This window comes from Echeneis naucrates, chromosome 18, assembly GCF_900963305.1.
Source record: "Echeneis naucrates chromosome 18, fEcheNa1.1, whole genome shotgun sequence".
In the NCBI taxonomy this organism is placed as follows: Eukaryota; Metazoa; Chordata; class Actinopteri; order Carangiformes; family Echeneidae; genus Echeneis; species Echeneis naucrates.
Genome location: NC_042528.1, coordinates 3,814,327 through 3,833,233, shown reverse-complemented (window position 1 = coordinate 3,833,233; position 18,907 = coordinate 3,814,327). Strand labels below are relative to the sequence as shown.

General features: G+C 41.3%; 5 protein-coding genes and 1 long non-coding RNA gene across 6 annotated transcripts; 3 read left to right on the top strand and 3 right to left on the bottom strand.

The window, feature by feature from the left end:
• Positions 1 to 13: 13 nt before the first annotated feature.
• dhrs4 (dehydrogenase/reductase (SDR family) member 4) lies at positions 14 to 3,087 on the top strand. The gene is made up of 9 exons (XM_029526109.1): positions 14 to 182; positions 498 to 613; positions 873 to 1,050; positions 1,256 to 1,357; positions 1,459 to 1,529; positions 1,619 to 1,670; positions 1,998 to 2,132; positions 2,230 to 2,285; positions 2,397 to 3,087. Exons 1-9 carry the CDS (start codon positions 171 to 173, stop codon positions 2,509 to 2,511), a joined length of 837 nt encoding a protein of 278 aa, XP_029381969.1. The 5' UTR covers positions 14 to 170; the 3' UTR covers positions 2,512 to 3,087.
• tinf2 (TERF1 (TRF1)-interacting nuclear factor 2) lies at positions 3,006 to 7,105 on the bottom strand. The gene is made up of 10 exons (XM_029526108.1): positions 6,801 to 7,105; positions 6,487 to 6,689; positions 6,270 to 6,377; positions 5,882 to 5,977; positions 5,665 to 5,775; positions 5,378 to 5,501; positions 4,491 to 5,277; positions 3,954 to 4,009; positions 3,776 to 3,855; positions 3,006 to 3,530 (listed from the first exon to the last, which is right to left on the bottom strand). The coding sequence occupies exons 1-10, from the start codon at positions 6,826 to 6,828 to the stop codon at positions 3,411 to 3,413; spliced, it is 1,713 nt and encodes a 570-aa protein (XP_029381968.1). The 5' UTR covers positions 6,829 to 7,105; the 3' UTR covers positions 3,006 to 3,410.
• Positions 6,563 to 10,062, top strand: cideb (cell death inducing DFFA like effector b). Its single transcript, XM_029526737.1, has 6 exons — positions 6,563 to 6,742; positions 8,031 to 8,086; positions 8,575 to 8,689; positions 9,158 to 9,316; positions 9,405 to 9,595; positions 9,739 to 10,062. The coding sequence occupies exons 1-6, from the start codon at positions 6,740 to 6,742 to the stop codon at positions 9,878 to 9,880; spliced, it is 666 nt and encodes a 221-aa protein (XP_029382597.1). The 5' UTR covers positions 6,563 to 6,739; the 3' UTR covers positions 9,881 to 10,062.
• On the bottom strand, positions 8,430 to 10,362 carry LOC115059131 (uncharacterized). Its single transcript, XR_003842155.1, has 3 exons — positions 10,290 to 10,362; positions 9,141 to 9,290; positions 8,430 to 8,677 (listed from the first exon to the last, which is right to left on the bottom strand). It is a non-coding gene; the product is annotated as an uncharacterized LOC115059131 (long non-coding RNA).
• Positions 10,363 to 12,306: 1,944 nt separating this feature from the next.
• gmpr2 (guanosine monophosphate reductase 2) lies at positions 12,307 to 16,249 on the bottom strand. The gene is made up of 10 exons (XM_029526231.1): positions 16,181 to 16,249; positions 15,644 to 15,775; positions 15,376 to 15,495; positions 14,929 to 15,012; positions 14,662 to 14,835; positions 14,492 to 14,573; positions 14,228 to 14,334; positions 13,905 to 13,947; positions 13,641 to 13,800; positions 12,307 to 13,485 (listed from the first exon to the last, which is right to left on the bottom strand). Exons 2-10 carry the CDS (start codon positions 15,728 to 15,730, stop codon positions 13,296 to 13,298), a joined length of 1,047 nt encoding a protein of 348 aa, XP_029382091.1. The 5' UTR covers positions 15,731 to 15,775; positions 16,181 to 16,249; the 3' UTR covers positions 12,307 to 13,295.
• A 142-nt stretch (positions 16,250 to 16,391) lies between these two features.
• nedd8 (NEDD8 ubiquitin like modifier) lies at positions 16,392 to 18,806 on the top strand. The gene is made up of 4 exons (XM_029525820.1): positions 16,392 to 16,779; positions 16,879 to 16,926; positions 17,048 to 17,130; positions 17,616 to 18,806. The coding sequence occupies exons 1-4, from the start codon at positions 16,762 to 16,764 to the stop codon at positions 17,740 to 17,742; spliced, it is 276 nt and encodes a 91-aa protein (XP_029381680.1). The 5' UTR covers positions 16,392 to 16,761; the 3' UTR covers positions 17,743 to 18,806.
• Positions 18,807 to 18,907: the final 101 nt, after the last annotated feature.

Below are 18,907 nucleotides of genomic sequence, written 5' to 3'. Positions count from 1 at the left end.
AAAACTAAACAAAACAAAACCCGATGCTTAAAATCTGCAGCCAACCAGCCAAAAAGGGTGACGTCACATCAAAGCGACACAAAAATAGTGTATAGTCCAAGGTCCTGCCACTATAATTTGAGCGTATTTTACCAAATCCTTCGGCTGTACAACCTCCCCTTCAATATTGCATGATCTGCTGGGTGAGATAAAACTCCGGATCACATTTGCATTTATTCTATTATACACGGTAGCTCAGTGCGTTGAAGCATAAACTTGAACTGAGTTGTCTGAGTCTGCCTCTGTAAATACCAATCAGTCATTTCGTTTTTGCTCTTGGTTCAAAGTGAATCAATAATTCTGTTGTTTGATTAACATACTGGTGAAAAAGTGGTTTCCCGACCTCATACATATATATATATTTATCATATCATTCAAGTGCCATTGCCCAGATGACCTTTGCCCTAGTTACCAGGTGTTTTCATAAAACTAGCTATCGAACTATTGTCTGTTCTCAGGTGATGTTGAGGAGTCTCTCCAAGTGTCTAAGGACCAATCCTGTAGGTGTCCAAAGAAATATGTCTCAAAGCAGCCTTGCTGGAAAGGTAGCCATAGTCACTGCCTCCACAGATGGGTAAGGGTCAATGTTATTGACTAGTGGTAAAATCTTTTTACGTTAAAATCTACTAAATAGGAACTGAATAATCACCTGTGGTAACTTGACAATGATTCCTAACATTGTCTGATATGTATTCTATGTCTTTGCCAAATCTAGACTTTAAGCAGCATATTTTAAGGGATAATGAAACAGTTCATCCATGCTAATGAGAGTTATAATAAGCTCAGTCTCATACCGAGAACCCTGGTCTTGGTGCTCCGCTATGTCTCCTCAGCATTGGTCTGGCAGCTGCTCAGGCTCTGGGAAAGAGGGGAGCTCATGTGGTGGTGAGCAGCCGGAAACAGACCAACGTGGACAAGGCAGTGGCACTGCTGCAGGGCCAGAACATCCAAGTAACTGGGACCACATGTAATGTTGGCGAGGGAAAAGAAAGAGAAAAACTGGTTCAAATGGTGAGTCCCATCATCAGGGGTTTTAAAGGAATCTGGGTGTGTCCTTATTCAAAGAAGATGAAAAGGCTACTGGACAAGAAATATTTAAGTTCTATCAACTGCTGTTATGGAGATTTCAGACAACTGCATCAATATAATTATGATGCAGTTAGTGATTTTTTCCTCTTATAACATCATCACCAATCTCTTTCTGTGTTTGGGATAGACTCTGGAGAAGTGTGGGGGCATTGATATCCTGGTGTCCAATGCAGCAGTCAACCCTTTCTTTGGAAACATCATGGACTCCACAGAGGACGTTTGGGACAAGGTACATTCCGTCCTCTAAAACTGCAGTCATTCCTTTTAACATAGTTATGCAACCTTGTAGTGTTTAAATTGATATATTAGGCCCTGTTGTTTTAATTCTAGATCCTGTCTGTAAATGTAAAATCATCCTTCCTTATGACCAAGCTGGTGGTGCCTCACATGGAAAAGAGGGGGTGAGTGACAAAGGATTACACACTTTAAAGCAACCAGAAAGCTAGATTTCAATTTCAAATGACTTGAAGTATCTGTATTTTTCTTGTAGAGGAGGAAATGTAGTGTTTGTGTCATCTGTGGCTGGATACCAACCAATGCAGGTCAGTGAGAGAAAAGGTGAAACATTTATGCCACACAGATTTATACTAAGATAAAAAGTAGCAGGGTGAAATCAGGTTACATTCTGACTGCTAGGAGAGTGCTATCGTTTTTCTTTTTTTCTTACCAATACATTCATCTTAAGTCAACCAAATGCTTTTTGGGAGGTTTGCTGGTGATGTAGACATTTCATTATGAAGCCACATTTTTTGGTCCAACATCAACTGGAAAAGGACTTCTCTCTGATAATCACACTCTCAGACTGCTAGACTGCTTTGAATGCAAGAATACCCTGCATATTTTATGATTATATTTCTATTCATTCGCAGGCTTTGGGTCCTTACAGTGTTAGTAAGACAGCCCTTTTGGGTCTGACTCGTGCACTGGCACCTGACCTGGCGCAGAGTAACATAAGGGTCAACTGTGTAGCCCCTGGAGTTATTAAGACCCGCTTCAGCTCTGCGGTGAGGAGAGAAATGCACACATGCCACACTCAAATCTTGTTTTGTTTGTTAATATGCTCCTGTTGAATATGTATATTTTGACCTTCTTCTGTCCCAGTTATGGCAAAATGAAGACATCATGGATGAATTTAAAAAACAGCTCAGCATTAAGAGGTGCAGTTCACATCTCCATGGGAAACTCTCTGCAATATCCTGTACCTTGCATAAAAATGTGAATAACTGATGAATAACTTATATCCTCCTTTCCTTTGTCCTTCCCTTCAGAATTGGAGAGCCAGAGGAAATTGGAGGAGTGATTGCCTTCTTGTGCTCTGATGAAGCTTCTTACATCACTGGAGAGACCATCACAGTGACTGGAGGAATAAACTGTCGACTCTGAGCATCCACTGGCAACCAAACTCATTTAAAGTGGATTGTGTGGATTATACTTGGCTACATTCTAACTGCTCCTTAAATGCACAGCACAGTAGTCATATAGCAGGGAAACCAATCTCTGAAAAGTTTGGATTATTACTTTTCTGCTAAATTTATGGAGATCTGGAATACAAATAACAATGTTAACACAAAGTGCTAAATTTAAATAACACCCCAAAGATCAGGCAATAGATCTGTTTTTAAAGGGTTTAGGGTTATTTTCAGTTTTTGGGGGGAAAATCACATTCAGTTTCTAAGTACATGGGACAATTTAAGTCACAATTATGTTTATGCATATGACAAAGCTCTTGTGAAAGGTTTTAAAACAATTAAGAATCATTGGGTGTAATTAAAAATTTTATTTTTGTGCCATTTTTTTTATATGTAATCTTGTGAAAATGCAAAAATAAAGCTGATTCTGTACCTAATTTAACTGTCTGATAGCTGCAATTAGTCTTAAATACAGTGAAGGAAATGTGACGTAATGTGGAAGAATAAAAAGACAAAAAAAGTTTATTAAATGTAGATTTACAGTTTTAAATTCTTTATACATGTGTTTAAAAGCTCTAAAATATTGTCATTACAGTTTATTAAACTATACAGTGATAATTTAAAATTAAGTTTTATTTGCATGATAATGTCAATAATCTGTGTTGGCACCATTTATGAACTTCTTTTCTACGATGGCATACAACCTAATGTGTTCAAGTTGAAACCAACAGGTACAAATTTAAAAACAGAAAGCGATATCCATCAGCTACAGCGTCCGGTGCTTTCCAGGCAACTTACTGTTGCTGGTGGAGAAATTCATCGTTGCCACAGTCCAAGTCATCTGGTGTGAACCAGACGTGGTAACTCATGAGATCATCTGCGTTTACTGCCAGCAGACAGTAAGTCCCGCCGCACCACCCTAGGTTTCCAGAACTCCCTCAGAGTGGGAACATATGTGCCATGTTTGGTCCTGTAGTAGCGTTTCATGAAGAGCTGGGGCAGTCGATAAGAAAAACACAACACATCTGAACAACCGTTAAATATTTACTGTAACACTTTTCAAGTTAACTGGCTAATCCTTGAAACTGTATCAAACTGCCATAATATATATATATATATATATATATTTTTTTTTTTTTAAATCGATTTGCAATGTACTGATGGCACTTCCACCCAAAAGATATTTTCAAGAACTTTTAGTGCTCATGGAAACTGGTTCGCCATTCAAGTTTACATACCCGGCCTTTAAAGTTCTTTGTTGCCTCATCCTCAGAATCAGCGACGTAGTCTTCAGTGTCTCCAGAGAGGGCCAACATTTCTAAACGTGAGAGTAAACACAGTTGAACGAATACACATGCAGGTGATCTTTCATATTCATTTTTATGTTTGTTTGGTTTATAGGATTTCATATATCACCTGCATTACTCTGTAGTTGTAGAGAGCTGCTTGCACTTGGTAACACAGGATGGTTTCTGCCAAGTAGAAACAGTATAGTTGAACCATTAGGCCAGTGTGAAAACTAGTAAATTATGAATGGAAAAAGACAAGTAAATAATTCACTGAACTGCTATGAATTATAAAGCCCAAATGTTTCGAAGGCAAGTTTTCTCTTTATATGAGCTGCAGTTCTAAAGTGAAGCAACTAAAGGAAGAATGGACTGCAGTGCCCAGAGTAAAGTATCACCAACTGAATGAACTTTATTTTACACAACTCTGTTGTATAATGCTGTATCGTTGACTGTTCTTTTGAAAGGAAGATTTAAAATATCTGATATTGATGCATATTGAAATGTAAACATCAGCAGACCAGAATGTCTTTAAAGTCACAATTTAATCATGTTATTTACAGGAGCCCATGGCAGAGATGAAGAAAAGCTAGTGGATACAATTGATCAGGAGGGCCAAGATATCACTTAAATGCACTTTTTACAAACTGTTCACCATCTCTCTTACTCTTTATCATCCAAGCCAGAAATGTCTGAGACTTGTTGGACACTTTTGCCTCTACGTGTTGGGGTTTTGACTGGTGACTTCCTTGTCTGAGGCTGCAGCTCCTTATATACGGATAGCCCTCCTTGACCAGCAGCGTTAGCACTATCAGAGTCCACTGATAGTTTTTTGACTATAACTCTGGGTTGGTAGGTGAGACAAGACACAAAAATGGAGCAGAGGGATGGATCATGAGGCAGGTTGAGGGTCTTGACACCCAGCTGGTTCAAACAGGTGGCCAGATCTGCTTTGTTAGACTCCTTGTTTCTTACAGTTTTGTCCTCTATTTTACCCTCGCTGACTCTGTTTAACCTCTTTTTCCGAGACATGGTGACATCATAGTCCTCCTCCTCGTCAGATTCACTTTGTCTTATATCAAGTTGCTTGCGTTTCATTCCTTTGCTTCTTTTTGGCGTGTTCCTCTCCTCCTCCATTCCGTCATTACTTGAATCTTGTGTCTGTTTAACCACAGTGAATTTCAGGTTCTTTTTTGGGTCCGAGCTCGTGCTTGTTGCATCTTTTGAGGTGCCTGCCTCATCACCTCTCAGCATCTTTTTCCTGGCAGAGATCATGACCGGCACATCTTCATTACATATTAACCCAATAACAGGTGCAACAGACTGTGATTTTTCTCTTGAACGGTCCACAGCAGACGTGTCGGATCCTGTTGCTGGAAATGAACACAATCTTCCGGACGGTGGAAGAGAAAGAGAATCCAGGATGGACTCTCCCATGTTTGGAGGTAGGGATGCTGTGAAAAACAAAACACCACATTGGATATTTGGAATTCTTAGGACTGCACGCCAAATGTCTGGCTGTCGCGGCTTAGCTAAAAGTTGTCTTCCACTAACCTGCTACTTCAAGATGACCCAGACAAGCTTGATGCTGAAGCAGAGTGTTGAGGAGCTGTGGCTGAGTGGCTGAGCGTGCACACTCCTCCAGGACAGCAGGTGTATCACTGAGCCACGACACAGTCTGGAGAAAAAGCATTAGATATAACTGTTTCCTCAGCTCAGAGACACGTACAGCTGTGACTAAGGAATATTGTATTGTGTGGAGCAGCTGCAGTAATAAAAAGCTCAATGAATACAGTTTTATTTCAAACAAAACAGGTGAGGAGGCTCTCAAAAGTCACTACCTGAGCTAAGCTGGGAGGTGGAAGTAACTGGTCCATTCGAATCAGAAACTCCCACAGCAGCTTCTCCAGTTCCTCGTCAAACTTTGGACCATAATCCACAGGAAACTCCTCCTATCACAGGACAGCACAACAGTTGCTGGCAATCACCATCCCGCATACATCACATAAGCATTCAAATGATCTTTTAAATGTAACTTTCAGGAGGTGAGGGACTCACCTTGAAGAACTGCTCCCGTTCCGCTGGGTTTGTTAGCAGTGTCTCAACAAACAGGTGGAAATTTTCCACTGTTCTCATAACTTTTACATCCTTCCTCTAGGAGACCAAAGAGCAAAATTACCCCGTTTAGCACAAGAACGTGAGGAATGTTTCTATCAATCAGGCAAGCCATTGAAATTCCCGCCAATATATAAACAGTGAAGCAGAAAGACAATAAACAAACAAAACAAATTGGAAAACATTTTTAAATGATTACTGAAACACAAAGCATTACATCATTTATATTACAGTTTCGCTATGTCATTTCAGAATCCAAGTGGGTTACAGTGAGAGAACTGGCAGTGAAGTGTAGCTTGATGTTAGTTTCTGAGCATCAGAAATAATTTACCACAGCAGAAGCTGAGGAGGTTGAAGGGGCAGCTGGGACCCGTATCCTTTTCAGGTGAGGCTCAATCACCTTGACATCAGGCTGAGTAGAGCACAGCTCCAAGATCAGCTGTGAAGAAGACGGAGTAGGACTAGTGATGCAGTGCATGTACACACCCAGCAGGAATAAGATGCTGAGACGGAGACAGGTAGCAGAACTACAGGCTGATTCCTCTCACCCGTCCTCTCAGCCCCAGTGCCAGCTTCCCCTGGTGCCTTAAGGTGAGCAGCCCTGGGACACACTCACAGGCCGACGTCACAAATTCCTCCACAACCCCGTACTGCATCACATCCCTCTGCTTCAGCACCTTCCACAGAGCCGCAGACACCAGGCGGACAGGCGGGGCCAGCAGCTGAAGGGCCGCAAAAGGAAGGCTGACATCTGTGCAGGAGACAAAGCACACGACGCTGAGTCCGCGAAGGCGTCCTGCAATGGTGCGTTCACTGCCCCCGCCGCCACTGTTTTAACCAGAGTGCTTATTTTGACACTCACCCGTTTGTGGAGGTTTTCGTGTGGCCATTACACGGAAGTCAAAAACCGGCGAAGAGACAAAAAGCTGGCCTAAAAGAGCGAGCGACAGCTGGGCAAATTAAACGAAGTGCTGGCGGTGTGCGCTCCGGAGCTCACCGGCGGCCGACACGTTAAACCGGGCGAACCTCTTTACGAGACGCTGCCGGGGGGGGGCGAAGGCTGACAGGCCGAGTCATCCGTGTCACGGATGTTTTTGTTGTTTTCCACCCGCTAAAAAACACACAGGACACGCTCCGAGCGAAACTTCTTCTCATCCTCCCGCCTTCACGGAGATCACGTCAACCACTCGATTATTCACTCGTCTTGTCCCGGACGGGCGGAGCTTCCGGGTTATAGCGCGCAGAAATTAGCCTCGAAGTGGAGACTCCGTCCGCCTGCGCACTGCAATATATATTAATCAAGCGCATTCGTTCTCAGTGTCCGGATATGACGTCGCAGTATTTGCTTGCCGTTGTCGCCGCAGTCTGTTTTATTTATTTATAATTTTTATACAAAAACTGCAGGAAAATGAAATAGTAGGTTTTAAGAATCAAGGCAGGATTTAGCGAAGAATGCAAATAATTTCATGGAGCATTTCATTATAAAGTACGTTCTAACAAAAAGACGAGGAAAATCTAATAAATAAATAAGAAATATGGACCAAAGAAGATAATATCAGTTAGTTTATCTTTCCTCAATTGTTATTAGATTGCTAAAAATGTGAAAGTTGGGCTACCTTTCTCCTTCTTCTTTATCTCCTTACCAATGTGTCTGTATCAGTTGGCAGGTCATAATTTGTACTTTGCACTTGAAGTTAAGTGTTTTTCGGCTCCCATCAATATTGCTGTATGTGTTTATATGTTGTATCCATATGTCTGGAATTACATCTGACACCATCTACAAACAGTAAATATCCCAGTCACACACATTGTAGTAAGGGTATGTATATATAAAAAGAAGGGAATATATCAGGAAAGCTTTTGGTCATTTAAAGCATCACCATTTGTTAGATTTTTCAAGCACTCAAGTGTCAATATCAACCTGATATATGTAGTAGCAGAATGAAAAAACACACACTCATACAAACTCATTGGCCAGATGAACTTCGCCCCATGTTGTCCAGGATCTGCGTAATCATCAGGTTTGGTGTAAAGTCCATTGAATGGGTCAAACACAAGACAACTGACTTTGTTTGCGGTTGTCACACCACAGAGGAATAACAGTGAGAAGAAACTCACAAGAATGGAGACAACATCTTCACTTATCAAGTGAGTAAAGCATTAGTTTAGCCTTTTGTTATTGTTTGGATTTGTGTTATGATCAGCCTGGCCACCAAAACAATCACCAATCAATCCAGATAAGATGTAAGACAATAAGTAAGTAAATCAGTGATCCAGTATGTAATTGCTAGATGTGTTATTTTGTGATATTTTCCAGTGTTATGCTCATATATTAGAGAGAGGCCCATTTCAGTGACATGACAAAACAGTATTCAAAGTATCTGATGCTCTAACTTCTAAATGAGAAAAAATAAACAAATAAAATATATATATATATGAGTGACAAAAAGACAAATTCAGTGAATGACAGATTTTATGTACATGTTTTACAGAGAAATCTGTGTAACTGCTTTTCTTCCTACGACCAATCAAAGTGCGTGCTGGGATTTTATCAGAAGGCCTGATCAGAATGTTTATTGAATTGGAGCCCAAGACCTTTTATAATTAAATTATCTTTCTCTTCTGTACGTGTTCAGATCAGTAACCAAGCGGGTGTGGTCCCCCACACAGCGACCTTTCAGGGTGTGTTGTCACAACAGGGAGACCAGAAAGGGCATCACAGCTGGGACCCTGGAGGAGCTGAGAGAAAGGGTGAGAGTATAAAACAAAAGTAAATGAACACTTTGAACAGAAACACAAAAAAATGGGAAAATTTGGAGAATAACGCTCTCAAACCTCCAGGCAGCGTGGAACATTAAAACTCAGATGAAGTTAATCATGAGTAATGAGTCAAGGTTGGCCACTGGCTGGTTTCAAGAACTGTACAGTGAACCAGTAGAGCCAGATTCGATTTGTAAATTAAGCCCATTTTCCAATTCAAAGCATCTGAGCTCTAAATTGGTGGAAGCAGTATAGTACTGATGCTTTTTTACGTGTTAGTCATAATGTTTTAAGTGTGAAGTGAAGTCGCTGTGATACAGGTTGTATTTTGTTTCTGACTTTGCCTTTTGCCTTTGTTCAGACATTATAGGTGCTTTAAGAGTGAAATTAAAACCACAATGTGGATTTATCACAGATTAAGGCATCAGCACAAGTCACTGACCTGATTCTGTGCTGTAGGTCTGCCAGGCGCTGCAGCTCTCCCTGTCTGTTCTGTCTCTGATTCTGGTTTGTGAGGAGGATGGTACAGAGGTTGACTCTGATGAATTCCTCATGACGCTGCCTGACAACACCATGCTGATGGCCCTGGAGCCTGGACAGACGTGGAGATCACAGCAGGTAGGTTTCATCAAAGAACATGGCTTAGGACACGGATTTTGATGCTGCTAAACATTTAATATATGACTGCTGTGTGTGATCCTCAAAGGGTGGACTTTTACCCAAATCTCAAGCACAAAAAAAGCCTCACACCGGGAGAGACATAGCTCGTGTCACCTTTGACCTTTATAGAATCAGCCCAAAGGATGTGTTTGGATCCTTGAGTGTGAAGGCCACATTTCAAGGCCTGTACTCTGTGAGTGCTGACTTCCAGTGTCTGGGACCCAAAAAGATCTTAAGGTGAGACAAAGGGAAGGTGATGAACTTATAATCAACACTAGTGATCGGAGGCTAAACTGTTTAATAACTGTGTATGTGCCTCAGGATGAGCTAATGCAGAACAGTTCCAATAGCAAATGGCACTGACGCTTCCTGTTTTTCAGGGAAGCCCTTCGCGTGGTCTCCAGACTCCTACAGGCTGCTGGACACCTGCTTATCACATCTGCCTCTATGATTCGTCGTGTTATTGAAGGTGCTGAGCTTTGGCAGCCACAGAGGGCAGAGTACAAAGCCATTTGGAACTGAGGTGACCAAGAGAGGCCTGATATTCCCGGCGGATTGTCCCAAATGAGCTGCAATTGTTTTCCTCCTTTCGGAACACGTTTTTCCGAACAGTATTTGTTTACCTCCCTTTAACATGAACATCTGTGATAATTTTATACTCTTAATTTTATCACCTTGTGCCATATTCTAACCTTTGACATTTTGACTGCACTTTAAAATATCAGCAGAATGGAACACAGAAGCATAAATGCTGAACAATGACATACCATAAATTGTCTTTGTTGAATGAATACATCATATCTATTAAAGTTTTCTATTGTGCAATATATTCCATGTCATCTTATTTACTCTTATTTAACCCTATAAGTGCCTGCAACAGCAGACTCAAAATACATTCCTGTTAAACATAACACGACTGACTGATACTCACCTTAACTCAGCTCATTTCCATGCCAAATGCTCACTTGCTCACTTATCAAGACTTGTACCAACATCTGTCCATAAGTGTGAACAGGATGTGAGTCAGCCAAATCTACTGCCCCACCCACTGAGTTAAATCATTTACTAGGAAGGGAAAGTGAAACTGATGTGCAGAGCTGGTGTGGTTGATCACAAGTCAGACCAGAGGAGGGGAAAATCACATTTTATCTTTCGTGTTTTTGACAAACAACAAGCAGGATCCTACGGATTTGTTCAGCACTCAAATCTGGATTTAACTACTGGCATGAACATGGCTGACAATCAACAAAAGGACACGCAAGTAATTCTCTGCGAGATGTGCACAGAGGAGGACAGGAAACCAGCACGGAAGACCTGCATGAAGTGTGAAATCTCCATGTGTGTGCAGCACCTGCAGGCCCATCTGACCACACCGGTGTTACTACAAACTCATCCCCTGACTGAACCCATGGCCTTATGTGGGACCACCAAATGCCCTCAGCATGGCAAACTCCTGGAGTACTACTGCTTGGATGACATGATCTGTGTTTGTGTTTCCTGCGCCATTGAGGACCAGCACCGCCTTCACAATCTGAGAACATTCTCCACAGCCCACAAAGATCTCATGGAAACGCTCAAGGCTGAAAAGGCGGCCTTACAGGTGAAAACTGATGATGAGAACATGAGTCTGGAAAAGTGGGAGAAGAGTGAAAGAGTGAAGGTGAGCAGTTGCAGTGTTTGTCTGATTGACGCTGTGACTAACCTGCGTGATGTTTCCCTGGCCCGCATTCAAAGTTCAGTGTCTGCTCGTATGGTGGCCATCAAAACCAGCAAGAGCAGCATACAAGCAGCTCAAAACGAAAAGGACACCTTCAGGTTTCTGCAGATGTATTCGCAGGTGCACCAGGATATGGAAAAGGCCAAGGCTGTGGATCTGAGAAGGGGGCTGGAGCCTGGCAGTGACCGTGACAATCTCCTCCAGGAGATCAGACAGAATGGTGAAAAAATAAGTAAACAAGCGGACCAGTTCTTGGAAGGCTTGTTAACTCTGGTGGATCCTGAAAACCGCAACAAGCTTGTTGCCACACCTTCTGAGCTTATCTTCGAGCCTACTATTTTGGGCTCCAGCATGTCCTTGTCTAAAGACAGCAGGAAGGTTTTCCACAGTAGCTGGATGGGCCAGTGTGCTGCCACTCTCCTGATACAAAGCACTCAGTCAGTTCCCAACTATCAGAGATGGAAGGTCAGGTTCAGTAAAGACACTGATTGGATGATTGGTTTATATGAAAAAAAGTTGGCAAACAACCCAAATGATGGACCTGTGTATGCTCTTTGCTGCAAAGCTAACCAGCTCAGCTTTCTCACAACAGAGTGTGAACAAGGTTGTGATTCTCCCACCAAGATTGGAGGTTTTGGGATTACATTTGCTCCTCAAACACAGAAACAACACTGTGTTTCCTCTACATTGATCAGCCAGCAGGGGGCAAATGAAGATGAGGCCACCCCACCCCCTGAAATGGTGGAAGTGTCCTGGTGCTTTGTTTCTTCTTCACTGTCCTTCTACAGAAGATCCAGACCGTACCACAGGGAAGAAATACTCACAATTAAGATGACCTCTAATAACTGGAACCTCACCCCCTTTGTCAAACTGGGAGTGGAAAATACCCTAACTCATTTAAATTGGCCCCAACACCAATGGATGTGCCAATGTGGGATAATTCACGGTCGACAAAAGCATTTCAACTCTCAGTGTACCTGTGGTGAAAATATTGGCGGCCGGTACATCACAGAGATGGTTTGTGAACTGTGCTAGTTGGTATCATTTTTACTCACTATAGCAGACATAGGCACAGGCACAAATGCCTGCCAGTTTAGGTTGTTTGTCTCCATCTCCTGGTGTTGAATCAGACTTACAGAATATTGGCTTGAAGACAGAATTGTAACAGAAGTTCTTTGCTCTTGTATGACATAAACTTTGTGAATAATAAAACAAGTACAAATTTAAGGTATGGAATGTTTTTATTGACTGGATAAAAGGGTGAATAAAAAAAGTGACTTCAAAACTGCATTTTATGTTTTACCAACACAAAAACCTTATTTCTGCGACAATGTGAGAACAGAAAATATTGAAAACATAAATCATATAAGAACAACTTGAAATGGAGAAACTAAAGACACTGTGTGATGATGACTATTCGTGCAAAACCATGACAATATAATTTGAAGGCTATAAATGTAATGTTTTTGGCCCAGACAGAAAATTCTGTGTAGAGCATTAGCAGTAGAGAATTACAGAATATAAAAGCTGCATATAATAAGGAATAAATTCAGTCATGTGCTATTTACTGTATGCGTCCCCATACTTTGCTGACAGGCAGTGTACGCTGGCTCTAATATAAATTCTCCTAGTTCTAACTTACTGTTTAAAAAAAACAAGGTGATGCATCATATGTGGTAGTAGGTGTTGGAAAGAAAACGTGACACTGCAGGGTCAAAACATTTCCATAAGACAGCAACACAAAGTAAATATTACAAATCAAGTGCAAAAATATCATGAGTGAAGGAATGACTTTTTAAGCTTTTTAAGTAATTAGATATCAATTTATATGTAGGTGATAAAAGTCATACAGTATGATCTCAACACAGAGCAGGGACATGTTGAAAGTGTATACATCTAAGAAGAACTAATAAGGCCCTTGCATTGGAATAAAAAGACAGCAGAGGGGTTACTGCTTCCTTTCATCTTACTGTGTAGAGACAGTGGAACCTGAAGCACTGGGATTGGAAGAAAAAAATTACATTCAGATTGCAAACTGACTCTGTGTGGTTAATATTCTAAAATTGCAATGAAGTTGCCCCTTTCAAAATCTTGACTTGTATTTAAGGATGAATATACGCCTGCTCACTTGTGTGTACGTATGGTTAAGACACAAACAGCTTCTAGACTTTCAGTGATCCAGTCTTATGGTTGGATCTGAAGCAGGAGCAAGCTGTACATTCAGCTGTCAGTGCCAAAGACATTGTTGAGCTGCTGGGTGACCCTGATGAAGGTGGTCCTGCGGCTCAGCTCCTTCAGCTTGGCCGCACCAACATAAGTGCATGTGGAGCGGACCCCACCTAGGATGTCTCGTACCGTCACGTCAACCGGACCTTTGTAAACAACTTCCACTGTTTTCCCTTCTGACGCTCTGGATGGGGAAAAAAACATAAAAATACTTGCATTATCATCAGAGGAAGCATCCTCATTGCACGATGGAAGTCTACTTACCATGTTTCTGGTATCCAGAAACACAGAAGGACTGACAGTTTTGTGTTAATGTGCCAAATTCGCTGTGACTCTGACCTGTAGTCAGCAACGCCGCCTGCATGTCTCTTCATCGCTGTGTCAGAGCTCATTCCATAGAAGAGCTTGTATTTCTTCCCGTTTTTCTCTATGATCTCGCCACCACTCTCCGTGTGGCCAGCTAACATACCACCAAGCATCACAAAGTCTGCTCCAGCACCTGAGAGTTACGAGTGATACAAACAGTTAAAAGCTGCTTATGACAGAAACAATGCCTGCTATGGTTGGAGTTCAGTTTGACAAACAAAAAACACAAAAACTAACCAAAAGCCTTTGAGACATCTCCTGGGCAAGTACATCCACCATCCTGTGTGAGAGAGAAGAAGGGAAACAATATGAATCCTTTCATGTGCTGGCCTGAGAAACCAAGATAAAAGAATGAGAAGTGTCTATGATCCTCGTTTTAAATACTTAGGAAGTTGCTCATATGCTTTGTTAGTTGAGTTCTATGAGGAGCTTAATGCTGCTCTGTATAACTTCAGTGAAAAGCTGGAGCCAGCAGGCATTTAGCTAAGCATGATAAAAAATTGTTGAAAGCTATTAATCTGGTAGTTTCTGCAAATATAAAAAGTCTTTGAATCACTTACAGAGATTATGTGACCGCCCAGTCCATGTGCCGCATCTGCACACTCAATCACAGCACTAAGCTGGGGGTATCCTACCCCTGTCTTCTTGCGGGTGGTGCAAACTGAGCCTGTAGAGCAAAACACAGGGGCACAAGAGTAACTCCAGTCTGAAGGAGACTGTGAATATAATCATAAAGCTGATGCTAAAGGTCTGCTTGATGAGATGAAGTGACAATGTCCTCTCTTCACAAAGCAACATGTTTGTTCGTGTTACGCTGTGATCACCTGGTCCGATGCCTACTTTGATGATGTCCGCACCAGCCAGGATCAGCTCCTCCACCATCTCTCCAGTCACCACATTCCCTGCCTGAGCAAAAGTAAAATTCTGAATAAAAATGTTTTAATGGCTACTAATCAAAGAAATATTAACTAGTAACATTACGAAAATGACTAACCATTATGGTGTGTTTAGGAAACTTTTGCCTGACGTCTTTGACAAAATGGACAAAATGTTCAGAGTATCCATTGGCCACGTCTACACAGATGTACTGCAGCTGCGGCACTGCTTCCAGGATGGCTGAAATCCTGTCAAAGTCATTCTCACCGGTACCTGTGCTGACTGCCACACTCTGGGAGGTAAAATGACAAGAGAGCGAGAACGGAGTAACCAACATTCCAATTAGTCAAATACCTGAAATAAAGGGCTAGGTCGTATTTATTACCTCCAGACATTCGGGATGCTTTCCTGCAAATTCCACCCAGTCATCCACGGAGTAATGTTTGTGAATAGTAGTGAAGAGCGTGAACTAGTAGAAGAGACAATGAGTAACACGTTATTATTATGTTAAAAAAAGACAACAAACTTGTGGCTATTTTTGGCATCTTTCGTAGCTAGGCTTGAAAAAAGGCATTCACATTGTGTGTATTCTTGTTTGCCTGTACATAAAAAGGCCTGCTAGATTTGTATTATTTGTGACCATTATAATGTTATTAAGAAAAATTCCACACATTGGCTACCAATATCTAAGTTCTGCCATCTGAGCCATACTTAACAGGACTTAGTTCTCCTGTTTTTAATCTGGTCTTTGAACAGGGCAGGTAAGGGGAGTGAGGGCCTGTCCTCATTTAACCAGGGTATGTAATGTAGAGATTATCAGGCATAAGCCAACCTGGTGCAAAGCTTGGGCCATCTCAAAGGTCCCCACAGTGTCCATGTTAGCAGCAATGATGGGAATCCCTCTGTAGCTGCTCTTGGAGTTCCTGAAGGTGAAGCTCCTCATCAAGTCCACCTGAAAAGAACAAGAACAACATGGTTCTGCTGCACCTGATAGTTCTGGACTTCTCTAACTAATGCTACACGTGATGGACAGCTGTCAGTGGGGATGTGTAATGAATCTGGTCTAACTTAAAGGAGATGGGTGTATTTAGGTCAGACACCTCGTTTCTGGACTTGAGTGTACTTCGCTTTGGACGGAGGAGAACATCCTTGAAGTCCAGCTTGATGTCGTTCTCAATTCGGGGCATTTTGGAAACAGCAGCAAAATCAAGTGTGAGATGAACCAACTTGTCCTGGAGTGTGATAAGAAAAACATTGTTAGCTGTATTTCTCACCTCCATTAAACTCTTACATACACACGCACACGATCACTGTCAGTGACAGTATGTAAATATGGTGTAAAGTCTGGAAGGAGCCTGTTATATGCAGATATCTTTATTTATAAGTGTAAAAAGGCGGTTCTTATATAGTTTACATGCATCTGGGAATGCTATTGCTAATGCTATTTAAACTTCACCACACGACACACATCAGGAGAGCACCGTCCGCTAAAGCTGCGGTGTCAAAATTCAAGGTTACACCAGTTGGAAAAGTCAAAACGTAATCCTGTTGCAAACGTATCTTTACTTTAGCACAAACTGCAATCTGGGCAAGTAATTAATTTTAATATAGGTTTAGAAAAAATAGCATTTTTTTACCTTCAGAAAAGTATGTTGGTTTTTATTGTGTGAGCCGATAGCTTTCTCTGGGTTGTTGTCACACGGAAGCTCAAAGGGGACGGACCCCGTCTGACAGGCGCCTTGTAGTTTTTTAAGGTCTACATGTCACTGGCGACAGGGAGATAAAAACTACAAATACGAAGCTCGCTTTACGTCACGTTGTGCTGATGCCTTACGGATTATTCTTAATTTTATTAGTAACCACAATTTAGACCGCCTCGGTTGGCACTATGTTCACGCAGTTTTAAATATATTTCGGGGAAATCTTTCGCTTTTGAGGTTAATGCTAAGGTGAGCTGATAAGAAAGGGAACCATTGACAGGAACAACGAGGCGGTGGGACTCGTCGACAAACACAGGAAACAGTCATTGTTTTTTTTATTTTTATTTTTATTTTTAATTTTTTGGTGGGGGGAGGAAGAGGATCTCGAGTTTCTTCACAAACTACCGAATGAATATTATCTTTAAGCCTTCAGTTGGTGAAGACAAAGTCTCAGATAGCGTATATCAACACCCCCTGATCCAGCTTCAGTGAATTTTACTAAAAAGAAACCGACAAAGATGCTGATAAAAGTGAAGGTAAGACATAGCAAGCATAACAATTAGCCCGATTTAACAACGAGCTGTCTCCATTGTCATGAATTCCTTAAATATTTCCCCAATGTGTCTTTGTCACAGACCCTCACTGGCAAGGAGATAGAGATTGACATAGAGCCCACAGATAAGGTATGGTCTTTAATTCATTCACTGCATTCACTGCTATGTCCTGGTATGAACAAACAAATGTCCAGTCACATTCAATGTGTGTTTGGCCATTGATGTATGTGCTGCACTAATGTCCTTCTAGGTGGAGCGGATTAAAGAAAGGGTGGAGGAGAAAGAGGGGATCCCTCCACAACAGCAGAGGTTGATCTACAGCGGAAAACAGATGTAAGATGAAGATACACTTTCAATGAATGCACAGATATTACTGCTCGCATATTCATTGAAATTTTAATCTTTCATATAACTAATTTGGTTGGAGAGAATGTCATAGACATGGTGGATAAGTCGAGAAGTATTCAACTTCTACTTTACATGCAAATGTTTCTTTCAGATGCATAGAAAGCACAGAGACAATAATTATAAGGGAGCATAATAAAATCAATGGTTACAGTCAAAGATGCATATAAATTCACATGAAGCAGTGGCTACTAAGTGAAAGTACAATGTAAAATGCTACATCTAGTTTGTTTTACAATAGCTGTGCTGTTGCTGAGTAAATGACCAACACACAAGCCATTTATGGACAATAAGAAAAGTTGTTAGCATAGTTATCTCTGTGTCTCTGAATGGTTTATGTTTGAAAGTATTTGCTCTATCGCAAGTCTCAAGTATGTACAAGTACATTTCCTTCCTTTCCTCTCCTTTCTCAGGAATGATGAGAAAACAGCTGCAGACTATAAAATCCAGGGGGGTTCTGTTCTCCATCTGGTGCTTGCTCTGCGAGGAGGACAAGCGCTCTGCTCTCCCAGATGCCTCTACTCCATTCCTGCATTGTAGTCACTACAAAGCATGCCTTAGAATTTGCAATGCCTACACTAAAAGGTAACACAGACAACACACAGCCAATGGGTGCAGAGTCACCAGGCGCCACTGACGTCAACACAGGACCAGAAAGAGTTAGATCTGGTTCTGCTTGTGGTAGCCTCAACCCCTCAGCCAAAAAATGTGTTTGCTTGAAAAAAATTCCCTGACTGTTACGGCGCGACATTCCATATGTTAAAGTTACACAGGTGAAAAAGTAAGTTACCTTCTAAATGAGACTAGTGTTGGCTATAAATTTACAACCCAGAGCAAATTTGGCTCCAATGGAAAATACACATGACTAACTTAGTTAGATTTGTAAAAGATGGAAAACAGTGTATTAAAAAGTAGTGTGTGACATTTCAAATAGAAGAAACACTTTCACTACCTATGAAATTTACTGATGAACACATTATATCTGGTTTGTTTAATCCATCGAAAAAGGGACAAGCTGTCTACTGTTTAACCCTCCATGAAATAATCATTTGAAACTTTTGTTAGGATTAAAGAAGCAGACTTTGATTAGTGGGCTTCAGTGCTTTTAGTTGAGTGTTGTTGCCATTGCAGCTAGATGATGTTTCCACTCTTGGTCCCAACAAACAGTACAAGTACTGAGCAAACATGATGTAGTGGTATCAATTTTATCATTTAACATTAAATCTAAGTAAGAAAGCGAACAAACATATTTCCTAAAATGTCAAACTGTTCCTATAAGGAAAAACAAAAAGTAAATGACGTGTTCTGTGTGCTTTTTGTGTCAGAAAAATCTCCTACCACTTAGTCTAAATCATGTTCTATTAATTTTTCAATCAATTACGCTTGTCTTCCTGGTGGCATACTATTTTTTGGCATTTCATGTGAATTTGATTTATTAAGTCATTTGTTTTGTGTTGATTGCTTAATTTTATTGTTGCATGAAGACAGGGAGCCCACTATGCTCCTGTGGTACAATGGCTTCAGTTCACACAGATATTGTGTGGTTTGTTTATATGTTCATAGAAGTGGAATTAACTTAACTTTTAGGACCCATATGCAGCCCCCCCCCCCCCCCCCCCCCTTTATATTCACACACAGTGTGAAACTGGCCTGTGCTGTGGATTAGTTTGTGAATAGAATAAAAATTATGTCGACGCTAAAAATG

What these genes read in the sequence shown, in the direction of transcription:
- dhrs4 (XM_029526109.1), top strand. An exon ending in GAGAAAAACTGGTTCAAATG is followed by an intron (nt 1,051 to 1,255) that starts GTGAGTCCCATC and finishes TGTTTGGGATAG; the next exon opens with ACTCTGGAGAAGTGTGGGGG. An exon ending in AAACAGCTCAGCATTAAGAG is followed by an intron (nt 2,286 to 2,396) that starts GTGCAGTTCACA and finishes CCTTCCCTTCAG; the next exon opens with AATTGGAGAGCCAGAGGAAA.
- cideb (XM_029526737.1), top strand. An exon ending in TGGAGGAGCTGAGAGAAAGG is followed by an intron (nt 8,690 to 9,157) that starts GTGAGAGTATAA and finishes TCTGTGCTGTAG; the next exon opens with GTCTGCCAGGCGCTGCAGCT. An exon ending in AGACGTGGAGATCACAGCAG is followed by an intron (nt 9,317 to 9,404) that starts GTAGGTTTCATC and finishes TGATCCTCAAAG; the next exon opens with GGTGGACTTTTACCCAAATC.
- tinf2 (XM_029526108.1), bottom strand. Translation starts at nt 6,828, where the DNA reads ATGGCCACACGAAAACCTCCACAAACGG. An exon ending in ACGAAAACCTCCACAAACGG is followed by an intron (nt 6,690 to 6,800) that starts GTGAGTGTCAAA and finishes TCTCCTGCACAG; the next exon opens with ATGTCAGCCTTCCTTTTGCG. An exon ending in TCTGGCTTGGATGATAAAGA is followed by an intron (nt 4,010 to 4,490) that starts GTAAGAGAGATG and finishes TCTACTTGGCAG; the next exon opens with AAACCATCCTGTGTTACCAA.
- gmpr2 (XM_029526231.1), bottom strand. Translation starts at nt 15,730, where the DNA reads ATGCCCCGAATTGAGAACGACATCAAGCTGGACTTCAAGGATGTTCTC. An exon ending in TTCCTAAACACACCATAATG is followed by an intron (nt 14,574 to 14,661) that starts GTTAGTCATTTT and finishes ACTTTTGCTCAG; the next exon opens with GCAGGGAATGTGGTGACTGG. An exon ending in AGATGTCTCAAAGGCTTTTG is followed by an intron (nt 13,801 to 13,904) that starts GTTAGTTTTTGT and finishes CGTAACTCTCAG; the next exon opens with GTGCTGGAGCAGACTTTGTG.
- nedd8 (XM_029525820.1), top strand. An exon ending in ACATAGAGCCCACAGATAAG is followed by an intron (nt 16,927 to 17,047) that starts GTATGGTCTTTA and finishes ATGTCCTTCTAG; the next exon opens with GTGGAGCGGATTAAAGAAAG. An exon ending in ATCTACAGCGGAAAACAGAT is followed by an intron (nt 17,131 to 17,615) that starts GTAAGATGAAGA and finishes CTCCTTTCTCAG; the next exon opens with GAATGATGAGAAAACAGCTG.